The sequence below is a fragment of the Amphiprion ocellaris genome, chromosome 8 (genome assembly GCF_022539595.1).
Source record: "Amphiprion ocellaris isolate individual 3 ecotype Okinawa chromosome 8, ASM2253959v1, whole genome shotgun sequence".
NCBI classification, from domain to species: domain Eukaryota; kingdom Metazoa; phylum Chordata; class Actinopteri; family Pomacentridae; genus Amphiprion; species Amphiprion ocellaris.
Window position 1 is genome coordinate 12,939,316 of NC_072773.1, and position 21,913 is coordinate 12,961,228.

General features: G+C 38.0%; 1 protein-coding gene across 12 annotated transcripts in view; it reads left to right on the forward strand.

Annotated features, from left to right (window-relative positions):
• The window catches only part of kcnq2a (potassium voltage-gated channel, KQT-like subfamily, member 2a), a 40,649-nt gene that overhangs the window by 2,828 nt on the left and 15,908 nt on the right, over nucleotides 1-21,913 (forward strand). For all 12 annotated transcript variants that reach the window (XR_004846455.2, XR_008602508.1, XM_035942937.2 and 9 more), the window contains exons 2-9: nucleotides 10,540-10,630; nucleotides 10,718-10,844; nucleotides 12,184-12,359; nucleotides 14,572-14,697; nucleotides 16,116-16,226; nucleotides 17,705-17,800; nucleotides 17,885-17,979; nucleotides 18,599-18,658. Coding sequence is in view for 10 of the 12 variants with exons in the window: in XM_035942937.2 (XP_035798830.1) it covers nucleotides 10,540-10,630; nucleotides 10,718-10,844; nucleotides 12,184-12,359; nucleotides 14,572-14,697; nucleotides 16,116-16,226; nucleotides 17,705-17,800; nucleotides 17,885-17,979; nucleotides 18,599-18,658 (882 nt within the window). In the remaining 2 variants the exon portion in view is untranslated. The remainder of the gene's footprint in view (nucleotides 1-10,539; nucleotides 10,631-10,717; nucleotides 10,845-12,183; nucleotides 12,360-14,571; nucleotides 14,698-16,115; nucleotides 16,227-17,704; nucleotides 17,801-17,884; nucleotides 17,980-18,598; nucleotides 18,659-21,913) is intronic.

The following is a 21,913-nucleotide window of genomic DNA, read 5'->3' on the forward strand; positions in this document are numbered from 1 at the left end:
TCTCTCTCTCTCTCTCTCTCTTTCCTGCTGCCTCTGATCTCTCTTTGTCTTTCTCTCTCTCTAGCTGTCTGAAACTGAGGCCACTCCTTCCCCTTCAGCTCTGCTGCTGATCTAACGTTAGTTAAAGGGTAGCGACACACTGATCTGTGGATCTAGTATTTTGACACAAACACTGCTACAAAATACACCTTGACAGTTTCAAAGAGGACTTTGTGAGAAAGTCATATCTAGTCAGTTCTCTGCATCCTGTGCTCTTGACAAAGCTTCGGTACATTCCTGCTCTCATACAGAACTCTGGGCTCTGATATCATCACTGATCTGACTTCAACAGGAGCGATTGCTGCATGTCTTCTTGCAGAAAGCCCCAGCTGTGTGAGACACTTGAAAGCTCTCTGCAGCTATAAGATGACAAATTGTGTAAGTTCTGCACCAAAGTGAAATGAAGGAGTATTGCTGAAAAAGACTGCAAAGAGAGGAGGGCACACAAAGGGTTAAGAGGTGATCAATCACTGAAAACAAAATAGATGTTCTGTTAAGTGATTCATAGAGCAGACTGAGGACATGGTACAGTTATTCACCGTTTTGCTGAGCTGGCCACCTGAAGGCAAACTGGGGAAGAAAAGGCAAGGACGGCAGCAGACAGATGCTGGCTGCCAAGCTGCTGAGATGTGATAGAGTGGTCTGATCTAGGAGAGGAAGTGAAAGTCTGAGGCCTGTGGCTGGGATTTTGTTAGAAATGAAATGTGTCCTGCTGTTTTAATGAGAACTCACAGGAACCTCTAATTATTTTAGAATTATATTTTCATATTCCATCCTGTGAAGTCCTGAGAATTTTGGAAAAAATTCACCTGGAAAATATCACCAAATTCAGTCAGCTGTAAAACAGTGAGGCAAAAATGAACAACACTGGCCTCTATGGATAGGGATAGGGATAGAAGTTTGAAACGCATTATCATCATTGTCAGATTTGGAAAACTGCAGGAAAAACTGAGATATTTATCTTAATGAATCAAAACTGAAATTAGAAATAGAATAACGGCCTTGTAATAATAACTAAGTGACTACGTGTTCTAAAAACTGCAACGTTGCCTAATTTGAGAAAACAGAAAGGAAGCACAACAAAGTCTACATCCATTTCAATCACAGCGGTACCAGCCAGCCTCTGGAATAAATGTTTCATGCTTGGCAAGCATTAAAACAAGGCAGCTAGTTGTGTTTATCACAGATACAGTCTGTCCTGAAACAGAGACCTTGAGAGTGGAAGGAGTTGATGCTCATGATTTGTTATTTTTATTGAGATAATTTATCTTTGTGCTACCATAAAATTCAGAGTTGCTCAACTCAACACAGGCATGCTTCCCATTGCAGCCTTAATTCATCTGGTAATGAGCAGTTAGCATATGGCGAATCATGAGATGATTATTGCTGAGGTCAGTCGGCTGACTTCTGTCTGCTTGTGTTACCATGACGCTGTTTCAGCAGAAAGCATCATCCTTTTGATGAAGAACAGAAGTTTCATGTGCTAACTTTCTCAATATGTAATGACAATCAATTGAGATGGAATCACATTACCTTTCCGCCTAAATGCACTTCAGTGTGTTTGCCAGTTGAATAATGCATTTCTAGTCAAAGGCACAAAGGCGACAGAAGTGTAGAGTATGTTCAGTGTTTCGCTGCTGTAAGCATTTAGAACTAAACAGTGGTGTGCAAAAGGTCAGTACCTTGGTAGCCCAGTATTTATGCAACAGTCATCAGACTATGATTGTTTCTGTTGTTCTGCATAATCAGCTACTGCAAGTTGAAATATACTGACATTCAAAATGCGTCATGTTTGTTTGTCTTGGACGAGTCTCCACGTTTGATATCAGTTACAGATTGATAACTGCTTCAGCCAAATTTGTGATTCTGGATAGATACATAGCATTGATTTGTCTTAACATGACAGCTCTTTTTTTAAGAGTAACATTCAGTGTCACACTTAGTCATTGTTGGAGCATTTCAGTAATTTTGCCACTTCAGTTACATTATATCACATTATTTGCTGCAAAACTAGTTATAGAATCATTATTTTACAGTGCAGGACTGGAATGTTTTCATGTCTTTTATTTCTTCCTTCATTCACAGACTACTTTTATTTTGCACATGAATTAAAGATTTATCTCTTCAGAATAGGAAAACCTCTTCTGTGTTCCCCTGCTGTGAGTGCTGAAAGCACAGCAAGGTACCTTTGTGGCTCATAATTAACACAACGTCAACAGGTACCTGGGTCACTTATGCATTTATTTAAACAAGATGAATGTCCCAGTAAGTCATCCTCACAGCTCCCCTGACAGGGTGGACGCTGCAGTTCTGGCACTGGATCTCCGCAGGCACTATATGATTAGTGAAAAGTCCTTTCCTCCGTATTTGCTCGCCTTGGGTTCGTCGCAGTCTAAATTTAGTGTGATGAGTATGTCTGGGTAGGCAGTGTTGTGCTGAGCGGGGCAAATCAATGTTTCTTTATCTGCAGCTCAGGAGGAAATGCAGGCTTTTCTACTTCCAACAACAGTCCCCTCAACTTGATTGATCAGTAGTCATGTTCTCACTGATGCTGCCTGGGCCTCTCTGGCAACAAGTGGATGTGTGTTGGTGGCCCTAACTGTTTATCAAGTACAAAAAGGAATGTGCTTTATACTCTTAGTGGCTTTTTATTGCAGATGAGATGCTGTAAAATAGAACTCAACACTATGGCCATGTGTGCTTGTATGTGTACTACAGCACACACAGTTTCAGAGTTACTTTATCAAAAGTTGAAACATGCAGCTTTGTAATGGTGGTTTTTAATGGAATAAAAAAAAAAAACAGTGAATCCCTCTATTGGACTATATATTGGAAACTACAGTATAAAAACAAAACTATAATCATAGTAAAAGGAATAATAAAGCACTTTTTCTATACAGTATTATTTGATCTAGGGTTCTTTTGAACACACAGCAGAAGTGAATATGCTCCCGTACAATGTTACTTAAATGTCAAATGATTCAAATTTGCAGCACCTCACAAAATTACATTATTTATAAGTTGATAAGTAGAGAATTTCCTCTAATGACCAATCAAAAACAAATACTTTAGAGAGACTATATTGAAAATAGAGGCCCCAGCATAGAAACTCAAGGCAACAGAGATAAATACACATATGATCACTGACACACAAGTTCAAAAACCTGTCATCACTGAAACTAAAAAGACAACATAAGAACTTTCTCAGTTTGGGACTTATGGACTGTGTCTGTTTGCACTGATGCATCATGACTTAAGTTAGTAAGTAAGCAAAATTTATTTTGTATAGCACCTTTCACAGATACAAAATCACAAAGTGCTTTACAACAATAATAAAACAATAAAACAAATGAAAATAAAAAAAAACTAATGAGGTAAGGGCAAGGTAATAAATTGTTAAAACAGTAGAGTAACAGCTAAAGTACAGTGCATCAAAAACAATAAACAAAATAAAGCGGCTACATGTCAACCAAAAGCCTGTCTGAATAAAAACATTTTCAGCTGCCTCATAAAAGCTTCACAGGAGTCGACTGATCTCAGCTGCAGAGGAAGAGCATTCCACAGCTTTGGGGTGAGAGCTTGGAAAGCACAGTCACCACGGGTTTTGTACTTGGTTAGAAGGACAACAAGTAATTTTTGTTGGCCTGACCTGAGAGCTCTATTCGGGGCTTAAGCGTAAAGGAGGTCAACAATATACCGTGGTGTTTGACCACACAAAGCCTTAAAAGTTAGCACCAGCACTATAAATAAACACGAGAACTGATCGAGAGCCGGTGAAGAGAGGATAGGACTGGGGTGATGTCGGATCTCCAGTTAGTTCCTGTTAAAAGTCAAGCAGCTGCGTTTTGGACTGTCAAAAGCTGTTTAGAGAGGACTGATTTAAACAAGTAAAAAGGGCATTACAATTATCTAAACATGATGAAATAAAAGAACATAAAATCATCTCCAATTCCACCTTAGATACCATGGATTTTAATTTAGCTATGTTGTACAGATGGAAAAAACAGGAACATGTTAGCTGACTGACGACATGGCTGTCTAGTGACAGAGACTGGTCAAGAATCTCACCTAGATTTCAAAGGCAAGATTAACAGTCTCTTAATGGCCCAATATGCTGCTTAATGGATGCTATCCATTTGTCAGGGGCAAGTATAAGAGCTTCTGTTTCGCTTGTGCTTAACATGGAAAAGAACTGTCAGAAGACCTGAAAAATCAGATTTTGTGACTTTACAGAAATGGTAAAGGACACGGGCGTGTCAGTAACCAACTAAAAATCATCTGAAGCACAGGTGCAACTGTCATGGGCCTAGCCTAGCCCCGCCCCCTTCCGGCCAGCCGTTCCCCTGCCGGTGTGTTGCTGGTCTGTGAGGCTCTCTGCAGCTGCTGATCAGTGGATTAGGCGTAGCTGCGAGAGCCTCACACCTGCAGCTCATTGCATCTGCTGCTATAAAGACCGGCTTCACACGGCAGGGGACGTGGGATCGAGCTGCCTCAGTGGTGGACAGACCGAGATGTACGAGTTCCTCAAAGCCCTGCAGCCTCCGCAGCAGCATGACAGAACATCTCACCAAAAATCTAGTATCCTCCATGCTAAGAACCATTAAGTAGGTTTCAAAAATAGGTGTAGCTATATAAAGCATCGGAAGAAATTTTCAGTTTTACATAAAAGCAAATACTCCACTGTTCAGCATAGAAGTGACACAGTTATGGTACAATTTCAAATGATTTGACATATAGATGGGATGTACTCACCTTTGGTGCATACTTTATTTGCATTCTTATAGAAAGTTGGATATCTGCTTGCTAATTTATTAGCTTATTATTATGAGAGATAAATACAATGTTAGCATGTTAGCAATTTCACATGTTAGTAAAACTGTTTCCCACATGGACTCCTAACTATTAGCTGCCACATATGTCCACATACAGTACGATGGAGAGAGAACTCTGCTGATGGTAAGACGAGTATCCTTAGGAGCTGATTGTTTGCACTTCTGTCCCCCTCCTTTATCAGCAAGTGTCTTCATTAGCAGTACTGATGAGCTTGGCAAGGTCAAGTCAGGAAAGCTGCATAAATTGATCTCCCATTAGACTCGCAGCCAGCCTGTATTTGTCCTCAGCATTTACTTAATAGCTGGAGGCCCAGCATGCAGTTGATGCAAAAGTTCAATAACATGTAGAACTGATATTGTGCAGTATTACAGTGTATTTTTTGGCTTTGGAAGTTTCAGAAAGCTGCACTGAAATGATCACATTGGTAAAGGAATAGCATTGTGAGAGACACTCCTCACACACATTTCATGCAGAGAGTTTGATGAAAAGGTTGATGTCACTTTCATTTGCCCCTTAAATGTGAGACTACAGCCAGGAGAAGAAAAAAAAACAAGCAGGTAGCCTCATTCTGCCTAAAGTAAAACAAACAAACAAACAAAACAGATACCCTCATAATAATAATAATACAGGAACAATTTCTATAAGGTGATTAATGCACAGTTGTGAACTATGAGCAAAATGTTATGTTTTCACTATACAAAAGCAGTGCTGGTCTTCAGATGAAGAAATGGCAAGTCAAAGTGACAAGCCAAAGTACTGTAAATGACAAGATGTGAAGTGTCTGAGTCCTTGACTGACTGACCTTAATATGCCTCATGGCTACGCTGCAGTAGAAAAACAGGATTACCAGAGATCCCCACAGAGTTGCAATACAAATGCACACTTCAGGGATTTGCTGCAAATTCCATCAGCTGAACAGCAAAACACACAACAGTTTTGTTTTTCTGGACTTGGAAAGAGGAGGTACTGTCAAAACAGCAATGTGTGCACACGTCATTTTCACTTTCAGTCTTCCAGGAAGAGGCGATAACGGTGATCATCAGGTATCGAATGACTGCTAAGAGGAATCAGAGAGGATCCTTTTTCCTTTCCTCACATGTAACAACCACTGAAGCAGTTTGTCAAGCAAAAATTCTTACCTAGAATGCAAGAAAACTAACAGCAAACAGTGTTTTCAATTTAACGGGACAAAATCCATACTGACCACAACTCCAACACACCAGAGAAGCTTTTCAACAGCTTTCAGAGATTTAATAATCCAAATCCAATATACTGACGAACTACAGAAAGTAACAAAAGCTTTCTCGGTGCATTGTTCAGTTTTATTAATCAAGCTTTGACTGCTGTATCCATTAATGATGTATGAGATGCTAGAAACACACATTTACTGTAAAATGAAAGGGAGAATGAGCTCAGTCTAACTGAACAAAGTGAAATGTGTAGAAATGATGTAGTTTCAAGCTGAATACTTTTATAGAATTTTGTTGCCACGTCTTTATGCCTCTGACAGAGAGTAATAAAGAAAATCATAGAGAGGAAACCAAAAACAGGCTTATCCTTTGACTTTACAGTCACCACACACCACTGGTCTCTGCTGCTTCATTCTGATTGGCTGACAGTGAAGAGTTTGATAGGACCAAGCTCAAACTGCAGCAGCAGGAGAGGGGATATGAGCGACTGATTAAAACAATAGAAAATTAAAATAATTATCTGTAAGTATTATTATATTTCAAGGATAATTGTTAGGGATCCTTGGTGAGGATCGCTGATGCTTAGTGGTGAGGCCTGGATGAAGCACAACACAAAGTAAAGGTTTAGATGAACTTGCATGTCAGTAGGGATGGACAACTGATAAACAGAAAAATCTGATGGTATTAATGAGTCACATTCACTCTGAATTTGCTTACCGAGTGACAACTTTGTAGTTAAAGCTGACTTGAAGGAAATATTGAGAAGCAGATAAATGATATGATGATTAAGACTGCAAAGGTTGTTACAATGATATTTTCAGAGATAAAATTGTGTTTCTAAGATGATGGATGTGCAAATGTCAGGGCATCTCAAGCCCAATTAATTCAAGCTACAGTCTAAGAAAAATCTGTATATGAACAGTTGTATGACTGTTTATTTTAAAAGAAATTATCCACAGTATGGCAATTACAAATGTACTTCTGCTTATTTAAATGTGTGATTTGCATTATTTAATAGTTAGGTTTCAGTAAAACACAGGAGACTGCATTCACGGTATGTTTTGTCAGTCTTCACCAATGTCTCCAGCTCGCCATTTTTGTTTGGCAGAGAGTTGACGTTTCCCATGACTGATGGAAGAAAGGGCTTGTATCTCCATTTCCTAGCCTTCGCCTTTGCACCAGCACGGCAACCATGAAAACACCTCAAGATGTCCATTGGAATTAGATGTTGCTGTCCAGATTTGTTCTGTCTCAATGAAAAAAGCTCCTCTCATGAATAAACTCTTCTCCCAGCAGAAACCTCCATCAGCAGCCGACAAAACACGACAAAATATGAAAATATACAGAAAAAACACAGCAAAAATTTAAAACAGTTAAGAGACACCAAACTTTGCAGTTTGGTTGTCATATAAACAGGGAAAGCCATGAACAAGCAAACATGGAATAAATGAGACATATATCTATATCTATCCATCTATCTATCTATCTGTCTGTCTGTCTGTCTGTCTGTCTGTCTGTCTGTCTGTCTGTTTGTCTGTCTGTCTGTCTATCTGTCTTTCTATCCATATATACATATATATATATATATATATATATATATATATATATATATATATATATATATATATATATATATATATATATATATATATATATATATATATATATATATATATAATATATATATATATATATATATGTATATATATATATATATATATATATATATATATATATATATATATATATATATATATATATATATATATATATATATATATATATATATATATATATATATATATAAAAAGAAGGAAAAAAAGGACAAAGAATGAGTAGTGATCTGCCAATGCATTTATTGTCTGTCTACATTTGTACTGTATGTTTATATCAAATTATGGCTACTGAGAAGGTTTTTGTTTTTGTTTTTGCTGTTGTGAACGGAACATTATGTTTAAATTCAGACTTATTTGATGAAATGTTGCAGCATATGTGTAAGCCTTGGTTTAAATATGTTGACAGTGAAGGTAGGTTTTATCAGGGATGTGACACGATGCAGAAAATTTCAAGTCTGTGTGTGAGGCCTGTATTAGCTCCTTCTGCATTCTGAAAGCTGCACATATCAGTATTTTATAATAGTAATAGATGCAATGATGATGTGTAATAGAAAGGTGTTATTTGTAGTGATAAACCAATAATAACGATTATTTCTTTTTGCCTCTTTTAGCTTGCAGTTTTTTTGTTTTTTACTACATGTACTCTAGTTTAACTTCCAGTTGTGGCATGCAACCTGTCCAGCAGCAAACATCGTAGTGGAGCTTTTAGTTTTAAACACCAATCAGCTACAACATTAAATCTATCAACAGGTGACGTGAGCATCATTGGTGATCTCAGTGGAATGGCACTCGGTGGGTGGGATATATTAGGCAGCAGTCATCAGAGGCAGTGTGATGCTCAGGACAATGTTCTGTGGGGAAATCTTGGATCCTGCATTCATGTGGATGTGACTCATAGTATGTACCTTAACATTATAGCGTCGGCTTCTATTGGCAGGATGGTGCTCTCTGCCATGCTGTAAACTTTGTTTAGGAATGGTACAAAGAACAAGAAATGAATTCAAGGTGTTCACTTTGACTACAAATTCTCTAGATCTCAATCTGATCAAGTGTCTGTAGGAGGAGATGGAAAGACAAGTGCAACCCATGGAGGCCTCACCACTCAGCTATCAGGACTGGAATGATCTGCTGTTGATGTCTCCATCTTTTATACTTAGGATACTTTCAGAGGTCTTCTGGAGTTCAGGCTCAATGAACTGAGAGCTGTTTTGCAGTACAAAGGGGACCTACACAATATTAGAAAGGTGGTTTTACGGTTGAGGCTGATGGCTGTAAGTCACAAGCTTCGATCATCTCTATCATCAGCCCACTCTTACTGTATTGAATCATAGCAAAATTTTAAATTGCATCTCATGGTGTTTATTAGTAAATTACATAACTTTAGTGTAGTGTGAGCTTCACAGTGGAACGCCCGTTCTTGTTCTGAGGAAATACATGCTGACATTCCACAGCATCTGTACTGTGGGTTGTAGCTGCGTCTCTTAAAATCCTGTACTGTCCTAGTATTGGGTTTCATCAGGCATTCTCTATTAGTTCTGCTTTGGATTTCTTCCAGGAAATCTTTTCTAAAGAACGTCCCTGAGGTCCGTCTCTGCCTCTTACTCTTTAAATCATATGTTATCTTCCATCCAATGGGGCGCTCGTCTGATGCTCTCAGCCAGTCTTCTTGGTGGGTGGAGTACAATCGATATGTCTTCTAGTCACATCATTGTGCTTAAAGGTATCAGGAAGTCACTTACCAAATTTAGCCAAATGAATCACTTTTTATGCATTACCAGCCAAAACTTTGAACTCACCTTTTTATTTAATGTTATTTTCTTTATTTTCGTCACTATTTATATTGTAGATTCTCACTGAAGGCATCAAAACTATAAATGAACACATGGAATTATGTAGTTAACAGAAAAGTGTGAAATAAGTCAAAACATGTTTTTTATTTTAGATTCTTCAAAACAGCCACCCTTTGCTTTGGTTAGTGCTTTGCATACTCTTGGCATTCTCTCAGTGAGCTTCATAAGGTACTTACCTGAAATAGTTTTCACTTCACAGGTGTGCCTTGTCAAGGTTTATTTGTGGGATTTCTTGCCTTCTTAATGGTGTTGGGACCATCAGTTGTGTTGTGCAGAAGTCAGATTGGTTCACAGTTGACAGCCCTATTTGACAACTGTTAGAATCCATATCAGCTAAGTAACCTTATTCACATGTTTGATAGTCTCGAGATCAAGATATGTAGGAATCATCACTGTCCAAACATAAACAGTTACTACTACTGACATGAACTCTCTTTTCAAACAAATTATATTGCTAATGACTTCCACAGAAAGCGGATGAAGGAGTTATGGAAAAGCTTTTGTCTTTCCAGTGAACGGCTCCTGAAACACCCACTCTGTCTAAAGACACTGAGCACACACAGGAAGCTGATGTAATTCTCTTCTCACTCACAGACTGCTGGATTCAAACATTTTTGTGCAAACATGTTCAACACAAAGGAAAAACTTCACGCTTCTTATGTGACTTAAGTGATTTCTGTCACTTAATACAATAAAAACAGCTGGAATACAGTTGTTCTCCAGTTTTTTGTTAATACTTTTCTAATAGATTTTTAATTCTCATTTTTCTGTGTCTCAGTTGTGAATTTTAAGGTAATTCTTCCTTAGCATGTCTTGTGTTTGCTGTCATTGAGCAGTAAAATTCCTCAGAAACCTTTCACTAACATTGCACGTCTGTATTTTTCCTAAAAAAATTAAGCAAGGTGTCTTATTGAAAATACTACTAAGCTTCCAATCTATCGGACACAGGATTTAACAAGTTTGCCAGTGACATACAGTAACTTTTTTCTTACCCTCTCTTACCTCCTTCAGTTTCCTCCTGGTCTTCTCCTGCCTCATACTCTCAGTCTTTGCCACCATCAGAGAGTTCAAAAACAGCTCAGAGAGTGCCTTGTACATCTTGGTAGGTGTTGTTTAATTTGATTTAATCATCTCCTGCATATATATTGATGTCACAAGGTTAAATTCCACATTTTGGTTTGTTCCACAGGAAATTGTGACCATTGTGGTGTTTGGAGTGGAGTACATTGTGAGGATTTGGGCTGCAGGCTGCTGCTGTCGATACAGAGGATGGAGAGGGAGATTAAAATTTGCCAGAAAGCCTTTCTGTGTCATAGGTGAGAAAACAGTGTCAGCTTGTGTTTTGCTTTCTGTCATTTCTGTCACCTTGATCTCTCACAGACACACTGTATTGTTTTTCCATTGAAACTATGTCTGATTTGATCGAGGTTACACACTGCCTGTCCAAAAACAAGTTGCCACTTGGATTTAACTAAGCAAAATAGGTAAGATCCTTCCATTGGATAATTACTGCAGTTCTTAATATGTTTCAGCTGGCAGCAAGTTATTTAACCCCAGCTGAGGCAGTGAGGAGCTTCTCATTTCTTAAACAACCATGTTGGAAGACATATCCTGTGGTTGTAGAAAGGATGTTAATCTGTCTCAGAAGGGTCAAATTATTGGCCTGCATCAAGCAAAGAAAACATCTAATGAGATTGCTGAAACTACTAATATCTGGGTAAGAACTGTCCAATGCATTATTAAAATCTAAAGGATAATGGTGAACCATCATCTTCGAGGAACAAATGTGGTCAGAACAAACTCTTAGATAAATGTAGAACATCAACAGTAGAACTCATGGCTATGTTTAATAGTGAAAGTAAGAGCACAGTGTGGAGGAAACTCAAAGGATTGGAGTACACAGCTGTGTAGCCTTAAGAAAATCACTGATCAGCGAGGTTACTAAGGGAAAAAAGGCTTCAATTTGATAGATAGCATAAAGATTGGACTCTGGAGCAATGGAAGAAGGTCTTGTGGTCTGATGAGTCCAGATTTACCCTGTTCCAGAGTGATGGGGGCATCAGGGTAAGAAGAGAGGTGGATGAAGTGATGCACTCATCATCGCTAGTTCCTACCAGCCTGTGGGGGTTAGTGTTATGATCTGTTCCCAAAGAATGAGGTCAGCTGATTACCTGAATATACTGAATGACCAGGTCTTTCCATCAATGGATTTTTTTCTTTTCTGATGGCATGGGCACGTTCCAAGATGATGATGCCAGGATTCATGGGGCTCACATTGTGAATGAGTGGCTCAAGGAGCATGAGACATCATTTTCACATGTGGATTAACCTCCACAGAGTCCAGACCTCAGCCCTACTGAGAATCTTTGGGATGTGCTGGAGAAGACTTTGCGCAGCGGTCCGACTCTCCCATCATCAATGCAAGATCTTGGTAGAAAATGAATGCAACTCTGGACAGAAATAAATTCTGTGAAACTGCAGAAGCTTATTGAAACGATGCCACGGCGAATGTGTGTCATTCTCAGAGCTAAAGGTGGTCCAATGAAATATTAGAGTGTGCGACTTTTTTTTGGACAACCAGTGTATTATCTCTTGCCTTCCCATGCTTCTGCACATATGTTGTTTTCTATTACTGTGATTTGTTTCTCTCTTTAGACATTATGGTGCTGATTGCCTCAGTGTCTGTACTGGCAGCTGGATCTCAGGGCAACGTTTTTGCCACTTCGGCCATCAGGAGTCTGAGATTCCTGCAGATCCTACGCATGCTGCGTATGGACCGCCGTGGAGGGACATGGAAGCTGCTCGGATCTGTAGTTTATGCCCACAGCAAGGTGATCCAATACCATCTATTATTGTCTATAGCCGTCTAAATTTTGTAATCAGAAGTTGGGTATAATTAGCCGTTGTATGCGGTAATTAGAACTATATCTGCTCTCCTCTGCAGTCATATTAACTGCACTGAAGTTAGCCTTGAATTCATCGCAATACTGTAAAATGGCCAAATGCAGTCAGTCTGCACAGCCAGCTCACCAAACACAGCTTTGATATTGGATGATTTCAACATTTGTTCAGTCTGATAAGCCCTGTTGGGATTGGAAATGTCAGCAATGAAGGAAGCAAAGTCAAGAAAATTCAGTCTGAGAATGTTCACTTCACTGCTTGATCAGTGAAATCAAACACTTGTTTTTCTACCCAAATAATATGCAGAGTACATGCATATTAGAGTACCATGCAGCCAAAATATTTACCTCCTTTACTGCAGCTCTCTCTAGCACTGTTGTGGGTATGCACACTAACGTTCAAAAGTTTGGGGTCACTTAGAAATGTCCTTAGCTTTTCAATCACGGATATTTGTTGTCATTGCATTTCTACAACAAAACTTTATTGGCACTTTTAAAAAACTACACAGTATAGTATACAACAACAAACAGGTTTATAAAAATAAGTATTAAAAAAATATAAACAAGTATATAAAAAAAGTGTAACAGTGCAATGAGGTACAATGTCTGCTTTAAAGTGTCTGATGCGAGTAAAACAAAATGCTTAGGTTGAGGGGTTTATTGCACATCATCATGTTTATGGTCCATCAGTGAGTGTCTGTTTAAGAGCAGGAGGGTAGGCGGTGGGGTAAGAGTTCCACCTCTGGGTTGTGGATGTTTGTGGGCTTTGGAGAGGAAGGGAGGTGCTGTAATGGAGGCTACAGCTCTGGGGAAGAACCTGTTCCCTCCTCCCACCTCCTCCCCGACGGCAGTGGGACAAACAGGGAGTGTCCTGGGTGGCTGATGTCCGTGCAGATGGTCCATGCTCTTTAATGAAGATGGCATTAAATTAATCAGAAATACAGTCTAGATGTTGTTCATGTGGTAAATGACTATTCTAGCTGGAAACGGCTGATTTTTAATGGAATATCTACATCGGAGTACAGAGGAACATTTCCAGCAACCATCATTCCTGTGTTCTAATGCTACATTGTGTTAGCTAATGGTGCTGAAGAGCTAATTGATGATTAGAAAACCCTTGTGCAATTATGTTAGCATATGAATAAAAGTGTGACTTTCCATGGAAAATGTGAAATTGCCAGGGTGATCCCAAACTTTTGAACAGTAGTGTAAGTATGAATTAAGATAAGAGGAGCATTGATGGAAAAGTGATCTCTGTCTGAATGAAAGAACTTTAACAGATTGATAAAGCAGTTATGTTCATATCTCATGTCTGAAAAGGTCTGCAGATGCAAATGTACAAATACTGCAAGAAATAGCTTTATTCTTTTTCTTCAAGATTTTTTTTAAAAGCTTGCAATACATCATAGCAAGTTATCTTTCTTCTATCTTCTATCTTTCTTCCAGCATTTTCTGGAATCATACCGTTAACATTATGCTTCTATTCTAAGATTTGGATGGTCTTTGTCTTCATGAAGAATTATTGAAGTGGTCCTATTATGAGTTAAGAAGGTGCAAGTTAATCTGCCTTATGTACCGGTTTTCATCAGTAGCTCGACCAATCCCGCACTGACCCGACACACAAAGCTGAATATGGCTTATTGATCCAACACAGCATAAATGAAGGACAGGCTGTTAAACTGGTTAATTGCATCTTCACAAGGGGTTTGAAACATCAGAGCCTGAGCTAAAACTGCTGCAGTCTTTGCCTTTCTGCTGTGTTACTTCACTGTTTCCTACTGTGTCTCCTCTAAGTAATCCAGTCACAGGAAACACAATTCTCCCTGCTTTATTTTAATGAGCTTAAAACAACAATTATTTGCTTGCACTGATTAGCTGTGGAAAATTTGCTCGTGTGTGTTTGTGTGATGATGTGAGACGGAGAGGCAGTGGATTTGTAGCACGTGTCGCCGAGGGAAATAAACACGCTGATGAAAAACTTAGGTTTCCCCACAGGGCCTGGGACTCATAATCACATCCAATATTATTAGAGTGGCCATTTCACCCACTGACAGAGTTCACAGTGCCACCTTTGAAAGGCCTTCTAGATGACACTTTATTACTTCAGATTCCCTAATGCTCGCTGTCTTACTGTTCTCTGTAGGAGCTCATCACAGCCTGGTACATCGGTTTCCTGTGTCTCATCCTGGCTTCATTCCTGGTCTACTCTGTGGAAAAGGAGTCAAATATTGAGTTTGAGACCTACGCTGATGCTCTATGGTGGGGACTGGTAAGACTACATTCTAAAAAACATAACAACAAGGATGTAAAATATTCACTTCATGGTTTATACCTTGCATTTCTGACAAATAATAATATTGTCATGGTGTGATGCTAGCTTTATTGACTGTTTTCCTTATTATTATTTTTTTATTTTTATCAGAAGATTGACTGAAGAAGAACATACATGCAGCATGCACATGGTCTTCTTTTCTGACTCATTTCTATTGTTATGGATGAAAAAGGGTAAATGTAGCCAATTGTGCACCAAAAGTTTTTGAACTGTTCAATAGGTGACAAATTCTCAACCACTGAGTTAATCTTCTTTCTGGTCAGATGTGGCTTTAAAGGAAAATAATCACACAGCTTGTCCAGAATACAGGTGATTCCTTGACAAGAGACTATAAAAGTCCACTTTAAAATGTAGCTTTATTTAAATGGCACGATGCCACAGATGACAAGAGATAGATGAGAGCAGGCTTTTGGCTGGATGCTGCCAGTCAGTTAGAGCTTATTTGAAAAATAAGGACATTTCTAAGTGACCCCAAACTTTGGAACAGTAGTGAAATCCTGCCCTCCAGATGTCAACTTTAACTTTACCAAGCCCTTCAGGAACATGACACAGCATTCTACAAGCAGCATTGACAATATCATTAGGTCTGTGTCACACAGATGTGTGACTTGTTATTGACTTGTGAATTGTGGTCTCTGACTCCACTCTCCATCTGCCCATTATCATTTCCAATATACTTGGATGTTTCATGATGTCTATTCTGTTGTAGTGATGTTAATATATATATATTCCCTCATGTTAAAAAGAATTTACAGAACTAAATAAAATATTACATGCTGCATTTACATTTTTGTTCAGTACAGTTACAACCTACACGACTGTTCAAAAGTTTGGGGTCGCCCAGATAATTTCATGTTTTCCATGAAAACTCACACTTTTATTCATGTGCTAACACAATTGCACAAGGGTTTTCTAATCATCAATGAGCCTTTCAACACCATTAGCTAACACAATGTAGCATTAGAACACAGGAGTGATGGTTGCTGGAAATGTTCCTCTGTACCTCTATGGAGATATTCCATTAAAAATCAACTGTTTCCAGCTAGAATAGTCATTTATCAAATTAACAATGTCTAGACCGTATCTTCATTGAAAACACTGCTTTTCTTTCAAAAATAAGGACATTTCTGAGTGACCCCAAACTTTTGAATGGTAGTGTACTTGGATGTTTCATGATGCCCATTCTGTTGTAGTGATGTTTTGGAACAACATATATTTATACTCTCATGTTAAAAAAAAAATTATAGAATTAAATAAAATGTTACATGCTACATTTCCATTTTTGTTCAGTACAGGTACAACCTATATCACAGGACTCAGACTGAAGGATGATATTGGTTTATTTTGTCCATCAGATCACTCTCACCACCATTGGTTATGGTGATAAGGTTCCCAAAACGTGGAACGGACGCTTGCTGGCAGCTACTTTCAGTATGATCGGGGTGGCTTTCTTTGCACTTCCTGCTGTAAGTATGTGGGCTTGTCAGGAGTGCTTTTAGCCAAATGTCATTAGCAACAGTGCACTTAAAGTGCTCATCTGTCTGATCCACATCTGTGTTCATTTAATCTCTGTCCATCAGGGTGTTCTGTGTCAATACTCATCAGTGTGCCTCTCTAAGAAACTGTGCATCCATGTCTTTCCTTATGAAATTCAAATTTCCATCTTCTGTTTGTTAATGTTTTAATGAGTAATGAGTAGCGTGTACATGCTTATTTATATTTAGCATGTTAACAGATATATTTGAAACTTACCAATATTTCTAAATTAATAGACCGTCTGAACCCTAAAACATATCAGCGGGACTGAAAGTCATGATGTCTTTAAAAATTGCTTCAATTGCACCTTTTTTCAGAGTCAGACACTGTAAAAACAGAGAGAACACTTGAATTCTATGTCTAAACTGAGGACATAGGACTAGTATGGAAGCAAATTAAAAACTTAAAAGTGGTTAAACTTTAGTTTTTTTCTTTTTTAAACATTTGTGTTAACATAAATGTGTTATACATAACAAAAAAAATCTGAGTTCTGATTTAGTTTTTTTGAGCCTTATTTAAGGATGTGAGTCAAAAATGACCCGCTGAGGTCATTTTCTTGCAATATCTTAGTAATGAAAAGTTTTTATCGTTTCATTTTCAAGGTATTTCTCAAAAAATAGGTTTTCTATATCACAACATTTACATTTTTAAGTTATCTTTTACATTTTTAATTATCAAAATGTTCAAAATCTGTTGTAAAGTGAAAAATAAATGTATTTCAAACATGAAATCATTCTTGTGTGGACAAAAAATGTATATAAACAATAATATAAATTATTATTCTTAACCAAAATGACAGTAACGGCATAAAAACACATTGATTCTTTTTGACCCACTCATGGAAGAGTGTCGGGTCCAATCATGCATCTAAGGACTAAAGTGGACATTTAATTATTCTTTGCAGCAGCATACTTAATATTAATATTTACACCCATGTCTTCCTAAAAAAATGTGCTCTGAGTCAAAAAACAAAAGGAAAAGAAAACCAAAAAAGCTCTTTTTCAATAATAGTGTAATTCAGTCACTGATGCTGATGTCAGTTGCTGTTAAATGTTCAGTGTTTCACCTGAGATTTGAAGGATTTGTTAAACTCAGCAGTAAGCTTTAAGCAAGCAGCTAACACTTGTTCAGTGTACGACAAACAACAAACATGGACTGCTGCATCAGCACTGAAAACAGTCACTAGTTTTGCCACATCATTCAACCCTCAGCATTTCTCTCACTTATCTGCTACCTCGAGGCTTGTGAACTTAGCCTCTTCACTGCATGTTTTTGTGCGACTGGTACTGGACAGTGTTGTGAAGGACTTCTATAAAGTGTTGGATGAGACAGCTTCCTGTTGTTGTGATTCCTCCTCCTGGCCAGTAAAGGTCACTAATTACATTTTGGGATATCTGTGTCTGTATAGGGCATCCTGGGTTCTGGCTTTGCCCTCAAAGTCCAAGAGCAGCACAGGCAGAAGCATTTTGAGAAGAGACGTAACCCTGCTGCAGGCCTCATCCAGGTTAAACAATAAAAATGCAACCCCACATATCTTTTAAATATGCCCCTGGTGAAAAGTTAAAACGATGTGTACCTCTCCATCCAGGCTGCTTGGAGGTTTTATGCTACCAACCTTTCCCGTACAGATCTGCTATGCACTTGGGATTTTTATGAGCAGACTGTAGCTGTTCCAATGTACAGGTAAGTGATCAAATTGGCCAAGCAATGCTGGAGATTATTCAGCAGTTTTAGGAAATACAACTGTTTTCCCATATCACATTCTGCCGTCTATTTCAAAACTGGGAATCAAAGTAGAAAACTGAACCCACTGACTCTCCTCCTCTTATTGTATTCCAAACTCATTTGCTGTATCAGATGTAACTGTCTGTTGTGACGGATCACACACTGCTGTGGCTTTTCATTTTCTGCTTTAATCAGGGTATTTTCCGATTTGGAGTCTTGACAGATACAGTAGAACCTCTATGTAATGCTGCAGGTTTAACCAGTTTTTTTTTTTTTTTACTGCTGAATGAATCAGCAAATATACTGTCTTGTTTGACTTTCACAACACAGATTTTTCTGCCTTTTGTGCACCTAGTAGTAAAAGATCACTGGTTGTCTTTTCTGTTTGGAAATTACTTCAAGTTCAGCTTCACTCCAGTAATAATTTGAGGTGAAAAGGTTACGACCTGCAGAATGGATAACTGCCAGACTAAATGCGATTAGCTTTAAAGTGGCCAAAGGCAAGCTTTGACCTTTGAAAAGTGAGTTGGTGAAACTATCTTGACAGAATGACAAAATGCTCTTTGTCTTTTTCCAGACTCATTCCACCCCTGAATCAGCTGGACCTGCTGAGGAATCTGAAGGGCAAGTCATTCAGGTATAAACATGACTTTAAGAGTGACTGTGCTAATGATGTGATAGCATGATCTCATACTGATAATTATGTTGAGGTGCTGAACACTGGGGTAGTAATGATGAATGCCACTGATATTAACAAGCACATTATTGTTTTATTACCAACACTCAAACTATGTTTAATGCTTCCTCCCAATGAAGTTTCTGCTAGCCCCAAAGTTAAATTAGCAGTGCCAAAATAATAAGAATTTGAAAAAAAAAAATTGGAATTCAATTTTTCTTGTCAGTTTTGTTAATTGGGGTTTTATTAAGGATAGTACATACACTCACTGGCCACTTTATTGGGTACATCTTGCTAGTAAAAGGTTGGACCCTGTTTTGCCTTCAGAACTGGCTTAATTCTTCGTGGCATACTTTCAACAAGGTGTTGGAAACATTGACATGATTACATCACGCAGTTGCTGCAGATTTGTCGGCTGCACATCCATGATGCCAATCTCTCGTTCCACCACATCCCAAAGGTGCTCTATTGGATTGAGATCTGGTGGCTGTGGAGGCCACTGGAGTACAGTGAACTCATCGTCATGTTTAAGAAAGCAGTTTGAGATGATTTGAGCTTTGTGACATGGTTCATTAGCCTGCTGGAAGTAGCCATCAGAGGATGGGTTCACTGTGTTCATAAAGGGATGGACATGGTTAGCAACAATACTCAGGTAGACTGTGGAGTTTAAACCATGCTCAATTGGTACTAAGGGTTAATTAATTTAGCTTTAAAGCAGTCAGAAAAAGTATTTTCATAACAATAAATCAAATAACTATGTAATATTTAATGTGAAAGGTGTCACTCATAGTGTCAAACACAAATGCAGTCATTCCCTGACTCTGCAGTTCCTCTCAGCTCTCCTGATGTTAAAGGTATCATCCATACTTTTGGTTATCTAGCCTACAACTTTACCCTAACAGCACCATTAGCTTCCATTTCCATCCACATAAGAGCTGTTCCCTGACTGCTCTCTCTGGCACCACAATCTTAATAATATCCTGTAGGGTGTGATGCACTATTATTTTCTAATCTTGTAAAGTGTGCTCATTTGTGATTAGAGAAGAATATCTGAGAACTTTCTGTTAATGTGGTGAAGCAGCTCAATTTCAACATCTGTTAGCATTTTAAAGTATTGTGAATCCAACTCAGCTATTTAAACCAGGGGTGTCAAACATACGGCCCATGGGCCAAAACCGGAACACCAGAGGGTCCAGTGTGGCCCCCAGGATGACTTTGCAGAGCATAAAAATTACAGAGAAGACATCACCTGCAATTTTTCAATAAACATAACTGCTATTTTAAATTTGTCCTTGCAGATACTCTGTGATCTGTAAGTTGTAATGCACTTGTGTAAATGATAACCTGAGGCATAATGTTGTTGAAATTGCACGTATTTTTCTTAAGAAATTTCGGGTTGTTCATTAGTGTTTTGTAAAAAGATATGTGAACATTTTCAGAATGTGCTCTTTTGCACTAAAACAAATAGACTGGCTCCAGAAAAGGGCTTATTTTAAAAGTGTAAGGCATTTCTCTTCAGCAATGTTCCAGTGACTGTTCCTGAAGGATTTGGGTATGCCAAATCCATTTTTTGGAATGTGCCGGATGAATTTTTGTGTTGTTTGTGAGTTAGAATTAAATATTCAAAATGGTGGCTGTGGGAACACTAAGGCTTTATTACAATGATAACGATCTGAGAACCACCTATAAATTCAGCAATTTTGGGTAAAATTATTCACATATAAACAAAAATACACACATTTCAAGAAAATAATTTGACTTTTCATTTTTTGGATTTTTAAGGATTTTGTGAAAATGTCACAAAATTACAACAGCAGGTCTTGGTGTAAACAAATATTACCACTTTATTCCTAACAAAGTCGACAGATGATTAGGCATTGATGATTCAATAATATTAAAAATATTATCTTATCTAAGAATTTATTTTATTTATATGAAACTGTTGAATATGGCACAATAAAATGCAAATGAATTTAACAAGTCAAAACTGTAATTGCAATCCATGCTAGAATATACTTCCAAACAATAAAAAACTGTAAGAAAATCATGTTATTACAACTTTCTTCATTTTTTTTACTTGTAAAAGTGGAATTTTATTACATCAGTTCTCTACAATTTGTTCATATTTACATTTTGGACTTGCTTGAACATCATAATGATTTCTGGTGTCTGAGGACTCTTCATTGGTGGATGGCATTCTCCTTTGTGTCTCCTTATATGTGAAACTGAAGGAAGCAGTTTTTTTGATCTGTGAAGCACAAACAAGCATCACACTTGTTGCATGCAGTTGATGTACAGTACTAGTCAAAAGTCTTTTTTATTTTCATGACTATTTCCATTGTCGATTCTCACTGAAGGCATCAAAACTAAGAATGAAGACATATGGAATTATGGAGTAAACAAAAAAGTGTGAAATAAGTCAAAACATTTTATATTTTAGATTATTTGCTTTGATTACCACTTTGCACACTCTTGGCATTCTTTGGATGAGCTTCATGAGGTAATGCATATGTGTTCATTCATAGTTTTGATGCGTGCACGACACGGAAATGTTCCGCTTGAGAAGGGCGTAGCTGCTAAAATGACGGAATTCATCCACACAGAGCCACACGGTCCTCGTGGATGCAGCAAGCACAAAATAAGCTTTACTCCAAATCCAACAGGATAATGATAATTTTACAATTTTAGACTACTACACAGAAAAAAATTATTATTATGTAGGTCATAATACCGTTGGGCGCTAAAGTTGCATTTGATCTGTTGGCCACGTTTTTACGTCTGTTGCCAAGGGCAACTTAGGCAAAATTTAGCTCGGCATATTCATGAAATCATTTAAGCACACCACAAACGTCCCAAAAATGCAATATGCCATAAGCTGAAGAGAAATGCCTTGGGATGTCTACTTTCTAGAAAATGGAACCAGTCTAAAAGAGAAAAAATTAGGAGTGGTCATTATTTATAGGTTATTGTGTTATTAACCCAACTTGATCTCAAGTGGTGTGGCCCACTTGAGATCAAACTGGGCTGTAAGTGGCCCGTGAACTGAGATGAACTTGACACTCCAGTTTAAACAAAGCATGTCTCCAGAGGAGTCTGGAGCTTCTCATCAGCTAGTGGAGACTACAAATTTAAATAAGAGTTATTATTGGACTAACATTCTATACACATGTAAAATCAGCCTCAAGTGATGCAGCACAGTAGTAAATATTGTTCAGT